The 8,107-nt window shown below is 36.5% G+C and overlaps 2 protein-coding genes across 2 annotated transcripts; both read left to right on the forward strand.

Annotated features, from left to right (window-relative positions):
* Window positions 1–4,915: 4,915 nt before the first annotated feature.
* LOC131428967 (uncharacterized) lies at window positions 4,916–5,480 on the forward strand. Its single transcript, XM_058593022.1, has one exon. It carries the CDS (start codon window positions 4,916–4,918, stop codon window positions 5,447–5,449), a length of 534 nt encoding a protein of 177 aa, XP_058449005.1. The 3' UTR covers window positions 5,450–5,480.
* Window positions 5,481–5,487: 7 nt separating this feature from the next.
* On the forward strand, window positions 5,488–7,045 carry LOC131428968 (uncharacterized). The gene is made up of 4 exons (XM_058593024.1): window positions 5,488–6,038; window positions 6,179–6,292; window positions 6,357–6,992; window positions 7,034–7,045. The coding sequence occupies exons 1-4, from the start codon at window positions 5,511–5,513 to the stop codon at window positions 7,043–7,045; spliced, it is 1,290 nt and encodes a 429-aa protein (XP_058449007.1). The 5' UTR covers window positions 5,488–5,510.
* The last annotated feature ends 1,062 nt before the right edge of the window (window positions 7,046–8,107 follow it).

Raw genomic sequence — 8,107 nt, forward strand, 5'->3', positions numbered from 1 at the left:
TCTGCCACCATACAAGACATCCATATGCTAAAATTGGTCTAACAATAGTTGTGTAGATCCAATGAATATATCTGGGTTTAAGTCTCCATGATTTTCCAAAAGCTCGTCTGCATTGGCCGAAAGCCATGCAAGCTCTTTTAATCCTGAAGTCAATGTGAGCAGACCAATTCAGTTTTGAGTCAAGAATAACCCCGACGTATTTAACTTGATCGACTACAGTGACCTCTAAACCAAAGAACTTCAAAGGACGAGCTCCTCTGATTATCCTACGATGAGTGAAAAGCGCCATTGATGTTTTGCCCGGATTTACAGATAATCCAACCTGACAACACCATTGTTCAATAGATCGCAGAGCTTGTTGCATTAAATCAAAGAGAGTTGTAGTGCTTATACCGGTCATCAATATATGATAATCGTCGGAAAAACCATAAGTCGGAAATCCAAGGTTATTAAGTTTCCTCAACAAACCATCAGCGACTAGGTTCCATAAAAGTGGGGATAGTACACCACCTTGAGGACACCCACAGACACTCAGCTTTCTAATCTCTGCTTGCCGAAGCGATGAACAAAGAAGTCGATTGCTAAGCATTGCGTGTATCCAATTTGTGATACTTGAAGGTATGCCATGACCACGGGCTGCTTCCAGAATTGAATTGAAAGACACGTTATCAAAGGCACCTTCAATATCTAGGAAAACTCCCAAGCAAGATTGCTTTTGTGAGAAAGCTTTTTCAATGTTGTACACAACATCATGTAACAGGGTTGTAGTGGACTTTCCACGCTGGTAAGCATGTTGCATTCCATGTAGCGGATGCACGCCCAGACTAACATTCCTGATATAGTGATCGACTATGCGTTCCACTGTTTTAAGAAGAAATGAGCTAAGACTGATAGGCCTGAAACTCTTCGCTTCCTCATAAGTGTCGCGATCGCCTTTAGGAATAAATTTGACAATTATTTCCTGCCAGGCTCTTGGAATATATCCTGTCGCAAGACTAAAAGTAATTATTTTCTTCAAAACATGTTTGAAAAGTTCATACCCTTTCTGCAGTAACACTGGGAAAACTCCATCCTTTCCAGGAGACTTGTACGGAGCAAAACTCTCAACTGCCCATTTGACCGATTCAATCGTCACAACGCTTCGAGCAAGGACCCAAGAATCGTAACTACCTGAAAAAGTCTCGGGAAGAGCTGTCGGTGATGGATCCATACAACCTGGAAAGTGAGTGTTAAAATGATAGTGAAGTACATCACCTTCATCAGACAAGTGTTCACCATCTGAAGTTCTTAAGAAACTGACATTAAAGTCCTTAGACTTCGAAAGTAACTTATTTAATCTGCTAGCCTCGTTGAGACTAGAGACATTTGTGCAAAGGCTTTTCCAACCACTTCGCTCAGACGATCGAAGAGCATTTTTGTAAGCCCTTCGAGCCGACACGAATGCCTCCGACCCATCTCTGCGTCGTTGGTTCCAAGCTCTTCTGCATAGTTTCCTTAGTCTAGCAAGTTCAGCATTCCACCAAGGAGTTCCTCTAGTAGCTCGCACAATCCGAAGTGGACAAGCCTCTTCATATGCTGCAACTATAAGTGAGTTTGTCTCGTCGACAACATTTTCCAAATCAATTGGGGTTTCAATTGTTGTTTTACTTATTTATTTATTTATTTATTTCGTCAAGCAAATGTAGACTACATATAAATTGTTTACAATGTTCACTTACATACTACGCATTATTTCTACGACAAAGCGGAGATTTGATTTGATTTTTTGACACAGTTAGGTCAAGATGTTCGCAGTATTGATTGTAATGGCGCATTATTCGATTGACTGGACTGTATTTTGCATAATTTGTTCTAGCTTGTTTTTCTAAAAATAATTTCCTGAAACGTAATAGACGGCTAGGCATATAAAAATTTAATTGCGATAATAATGGAGCTGATTGAATGCGTTGAGAAATAATGTCGCTGATAAAATAAAGCATTGCAAAGTCGCGGCGTTCTTTAAGTGTTTGTATATTGATGAGCATGCAGCGTGCTTCATATGATGGTAGAGGAAATGCTGTCCAGTTTAATTTACGAAGTGCATATAAAAGAAATTGTTTTTGAATAGATTCGATGCGTTCTTCGTGAATAATATTGTATGGATTCCATACTAGGCTGCAATATTCCAAAATAGGTCTGACATATGTAGTGTATAATAATTTAATGGTGTATGGGTCCTGAAAGTTATGACTGAAGCGTTTAATAAAGCCCAGCATGCTATTAGCTTTATTGATTATGGTATTGTAGTGTTCCACAAAAGTGAGCTTGGAGTCTAAGATTACGCCTAAATCTCTTACAATTTTACATTTTTCTACAAGTTGATTTCCTAGATGTATGTTTATAGGTATAGTTTCATTTTTCCTACTGAAAGTTATTGAGTTACATTTTTTTACATTGAGTTGGAGTAGACTTTTGCAGCACCAAATGTGGAATAGATTGATTTCGTTCTGGAATATTACAGCGTCGTTGGTATTTTTAATTTCCATGAAGAGTTTCATGTCGTCTGCATATATAAGCACTTTCAGATTTTTGAGTATGAAGGAAATGTCGTTTATATGTAAAATGAAAAGGAGAGGCCCTAAGTGAGAACCCTGAGGTACGCCAGAAGTTACATTAATTGGTTCAGACAAAATGTTTTGGACGCGGACTACCTGTACACGATTCGTTAAGTATGATTTGAGCCATTCCAGAAGAGTATGTTTTATGCCATATTTTTGTAGTTTGTGTAGAAGTAATGGTATGTCAATACGGTCGAAGGCTTTGCTAAAGTCAGTGTAAAGAGTTTCTACATAGTTTCCGGCGTCCATTGCATTCAGAGTGAATGTCATAAATTCTAAGAGATTTGTTGTTGTTGAGCGGCCTTTAAAAAAGCCATGTTGTTTGTTTGTTATTACATTTTTAAGTTGATGAAAAAGTTTTTCATTTACAATTTTTTCAAATAATTTTGGAATGCATGAGATAATGGCTATTCCACGGTAGTTCCGAATGTTAGATTTTGCACCAGATTTAAATATTGGTACAAGAAAGGAAGATTTCCATGCTTTAGGAAAAGTACATTTATTAAGTGATAGGTTAAAAAGTAGTTGTAGTGGTAGTGTAAGTTCTTCAGTAAGATTTTTTAAAAATATTGGTGGTATACTGTCAGGTCCAGGTCCTTTTGAGGCGTCTAAGTTTTTCAGTGCTGTCGAAATGTCATGTTCTGATAGATAGTTTACAGAGATGGAGTTGGAAAATGCAGGTATGAAAGAGAAGTATTCACGGGCACGGTCAGTTTCTGAATAAGATGTATATACTTCTTGGAAAAAAATTGCAAAGTGATTGCAGATTTCTGTACTATTTTTCCCTACATGTTCGTCGAGGTGCATTTGAGATGGAAAATTGTTGCTTTTTAGTTTAGTTTTTGTGTAGTTAAAAAAGTTCTTAGGGCAAGTCTTTATTTCGTTTTCAATTCTGCGGTTGTATTCTTCGTGTGCTGTGTTAAGGTGAAATCACAGAAAACAGATATACAGGCTCACATATGGGCTGTGTGTAAAATTTGCTCTTCAGTGTGGCGAACACTTGCAGATGTCGCCGCGATCGCCAATATGTGTTCCAGGGGTCAGATTTCAATCACCCCAGTTTGTTTGTCATTATGTGTTCCAGGGGTCAGATTTCAATCAAGCCAATTTGTTTTTATGTAGCTTAATATCACATGTCAAATCGTCGTGACTGTTCTGCTATTGGATTTAATGTTATTAGATTTTGTCGTTTTCTGTGACATGGTAATCAAAGGACATGGGAAGGAAATGTGAATTTTATACTTGTGGAAATCGCGAGAGTAGCTGTAGCCGCAGTGACGATATTTCGTTTTATAAATTTCCGAAAAACAATAAACTGTAAGTAACTTATTATTATAGAGTTGAGTTGCATTGAATTGCAAAATAAAAATTTATTTCTTAGGTGTTCTTTGTGGGTAAAGGCATGTTGCTCTCCCGAAGCAACTCATATTTTTGAAACGAACGGAGCCGAAGCATTTCGAATGAGAAAAATCTGCTCTAACCATTTTGCACCAACTACATTCAAAAATATTGATAGGAAAAATAAAGGGTAAGTACTTCAATGTTAATTCCTGTGTATATTTTAATAGAATAACATAAATTGTAGATTGACGCTTGGTGCGGTACCGTTAACCTGTGAGGGATTTGTAAACAGAAGTAAAAATATTACACCAAAGATGATTTTCGAAAACAAGGATCGAAACCCTGAAATAAAATTATGGGATCAGAAGTACATTGAAAATGAGAAACTAAATAATGAGCAGATTCTCGCAGACTCTTTCTTGTCAATAGTGTGCCATAGCGATAATTATCATACATTATTAAAAAATGAAGATATCAATCTCAAAGCTGAAAAGTCAATACAGTTTTTGTCATCTGATTGTTTTCATGACATTATTGTCAAAGAAGAAATTCTGGATGATGAACAAATTGCCACAGAGTTACCTTCGTTACAGAAAACCACCATTAACAACGAGCTTTCGGAAGTATTAACCAGTAAAACAGACGGTCTTGAGGCTTCTTGTCATTCTATATATGACCAAGTTCAACAAGTTGCCAATGACAACACCCTGAAAAATATATCGATGTATGAAAACCATAAAAACACGTTGAACGATGACAGTGAATCGTGGAATAAAACTAAAAGATGGAAACGTATACAAAATGATAAGAAAACTATTAAAATCCTTAAGGTTAAGCTTAAGTCCGTTCGTCGTCAGCTTTTTGTTTCTATGCAAACCAGTAATCGTCGATTAAAAATGATCAATCGAAGCAAACGTATTTCAATTAAGCTATTAAGTAAGGTAGAAAAAATCATAAGACAAAAGTCTGATAGGGAAATGCTCGGGGAATTGGCCGAGGTTAATCCCATAGTAAAAGATTCATTGCTAAATGCAGCACGACGCCCAGCGGCTCGTCGTTATCATCCAGCTACGATGAAATTCGCAGCTGGAGTGTATCTAAACGGACCTCGTACTTACCGGTATATAAGAAACTCAAAGCAAATAATGTTACCACACAAAAACAGTGTGTACAATTTTAATCGAAACATTCGTTTAAAGCCAGGGTTGGACGGAGCAATCTTGAATCGAATGAAAACTAAAACTAAGTGGCTGCGAACTAAACAGAACAAATTAGTAATGATCTGCCTAGATGGAATGTCTGTTAAATCAGAACTGACTTATTGTGCTAAGTCCGACACGTTCTATGGATTTTCGGATTACGGTACTGTAAAGAAGGTCGAAAGGAATGATCCTACAAAACTGGCAACTGAAGCAGTTGTAATAATGGTCTCTGGGATATACAGTAGATTCAAGCAGGTGTGTAAAATGATTATTTATTCAACTTGTTTTGTTTTAATTTTAGTTCCATGAATTTTATCTTCAGCCTGTTGGATATTTTCTTGCTCACAATACTATTGGAAGTGAAATTCAAATGAAGCTCACAAGAAAAAGTATTATTGCTATTCGTGATACCGGACTCATACCGATAGCTCTGGTGATGGATCAGTCTACAACAAATCAAAAAATGATTCGTGAAGCTGGCGGAACTGCTGAACATCCAATAATACAAGTTGACAACGAAGATATAGCCGTTATGTTTGATCCACCCCATTTGTTGAAAAATGCACGAAATGCACTTTATAAGTACAACGCTGTATTCGAAGACCAGATAGCCTCATTTAATCACATCAAGCTTCTTTTTGAAACTGACGTGGCATCCACGTTGCGTTTAGCTCCCAAACTTCTTTATAAAGCTATTCAACTTCCACCATTTTCGAAAATGAATGTTTCTATAGCAACACGTACGTTAAGCGAATCATGTGCTATTGCCATTCGACATTATGTGGAAATAGGATCACTACCAACAGCAGCACTACAATCAGCGTCTTTCATCGCACTCCACGATAAACTATTCGATACATTCAATTCGAAAGAACGTTACGTGAATTCAATTGGCAAGGTAAATGGAAATATCTAGACCTGATCTATGCAAGCTAACTTAATTAAAAAATCATTCAAAGTTTCTATTGAGCAGTGGTACTAGTTTGCATGGAATATATGACTGAATACCAGTTGTTCTAACCACATTTATTACTTCAGCCTTACAGAACTCCAATAACAGACAATTCTGTGCATCTTAAATTTCTAGAGGAAACACAACGAGTCTTCAAGACAATGTACTATACTGTAAATACGTGCTTCAACATTAAAACAGTAAAAAAAAAATTTGGGCCTATTCGAACTCATTACTTATACCAAACATATTAATTATTTTCAGGCAAAAAAATTGTCCAGAGCACTAACTAGTGCCCAAAAACGTCCGGTATACCTTAAAGGTTTTATAGGGAACATCAACGCTTTGAAGTGGATTTTGAACACGCTAAAAGAACAATACAGCTGCAATTATTTATGCACAAACCCACTGTGCCAGGACTGCTTGGAGAACTTTTTTTCTGAAATTCGACGCCGTTGTGGGTTTAATGAAGCTCCTAATGCTTTCCAATTTTGCACTGCATTTAAATATGCCATGATATCATCCAGTAAATCAAGTAACATCTCCAATGATGGCATGAATTGTGAGAACGATAGGCTTCCATTTTTCCTGAATGAGGAAGATCTTGAAGAAACTTTCACGGCGGTGTCAAACACTCCCACATTTGATTTCGAACCATTAAATGTTGATGCACCCTATCAGTTCCTCGCGAAGGACATAAACGCATTGATATATATCATTGGAGCAGCAGTTCATAAACTGCCTCATGCAAGATGTCGTTCAGTGTTGAAAATTGAACAGGATAACGCTTCCTCGCATAATGAAGATTACGCGTTTTGCAAATTAAAATCTCAATTTTCTTTTCGTCAGATTAATATTCCTAACAACAAACTGTATGATATTGGATTAGTTTCATTTGCCGTATTTAAACAAAAATTTAAAAAATTTTTATATGAGAATAGAAAACATGTTAAATTGCGAATGAAACAATATGTCAAATACGAAAGCTTCGGAACTTCAGTTTGCAAAGCATGTTTTACCAAATTAATGGATTGTATTTTTAATACGTTTATTCAGGGATTTTTAAAAGAGACTCACTTCAGGAACAAAATAACAGCGAATAATAAGCGTCGGCAGAAACGCAACCGCAAAGCTGTTCGCATGAATTTGAACGAATTTATTTAGAAAGCTCCCGTACTCTTGTTAATTAATAAAATTACAATGAAATTGTGCGCATTTTTACTTATTTTATATCTAAGCTTTCCCATCTGAAAAGTACGACTGAAAACATCGATACCGAATTCCTAAAATTGAAAATTAACGTCGATCTACTGAAACTGTTTACGATCTATGCATAACCCATATCTTGCTTGTCTCCTTGCCTATTATCTAGAGATTTTACGAAAGGTTCAATCCTAGTACTCGTTCTCTACGTACCGAATCCACCATTCAGCACATACTTAAGGTTCTTATTGTGACATTCAGATCTTTATATACAATCCGATTATTAGTTTCCATTCGAGGAACAAAGAGCCGGAATTCTATCGAGTTCTGTCAACTGCAGTGAATTTGCGATTCAGTGCATATTGTTTGCTTTGTAACAATAGTTTTGTAGCTCGTCCAGCTCTGTACCATCGTAGGAAACCGGACACATATGATCATATGTTTAAATGTCTAGTAGAATGAAGAGGTCGATAGTAAACTTTAATCAGGAATTTTATATCGCATCTCCGTTGTTAATGTTGTACCGGAACAATGTCCAAATCATATTCGATCAAAATTACTTGGTTTCCGAATGCTAATTATTCACATTTTCTCATCGATCTCATCGATCCAACCACCTTTATCAGCCTGGAAAAAAATCAATCGAAATCATTAAATCACAAATTGATTGTTGAAAATCACCTCCTAAGCATCTACTCCACAAACATGTTGCTAAATGTTGAATATTCGATTCGATTTTCCAACTACTGTGGAAAGAAAATTTGTGCTATAGAAAAATAACCTTTGTTATCGTTCCGGAACGAAGAGGAACG

Source organism: Malaya genurostris, chromosome 2, assembly GCF_030247185.1.
Source record: "Malaya genurostris strain Urasoe2022 chromosome 2, Malgen_1.1, whole genome shotgun sequence".
NCBI classification, from domain to species: domain Eukaryota; kingdom Metazoa; phylum Arthropoda; class Insecta; order Diptera; family Culicidae; genus Malaya; species Malaya genurostris.

Bases quoted from the DNA above. Each gene is read 5' to 3' on its own strand.
- LOC131428968 (XM_058593024.1), top strand. From the start codon at position 5,511: ATGAAGCTCACAAGAAAAAGTATTATTGCTATTCGTGATACCGGACTC. The intron at 6,039-6,178 runs GTAAATGGAAAT...TTATTACTTCAG, and splicing joins ACGTGAATTCAATTGGCAAG to CCTTACAGAACTCCAATAAC. The intron at 6,293-6,356 runs GTAAAAAAAAAA...AATTATTTTCAG, and splicing joins CGTGCTTCAACATTAAAACA to GCAAAAAAATTGTCCAGAGC.
- LOC131428967 (XM_058593022.1), top strand. From the start codon at position 4,916: ATGCTCGGGGAATTGGCCGAGGTTAATCCCATAGTAAAAGATTCATTG.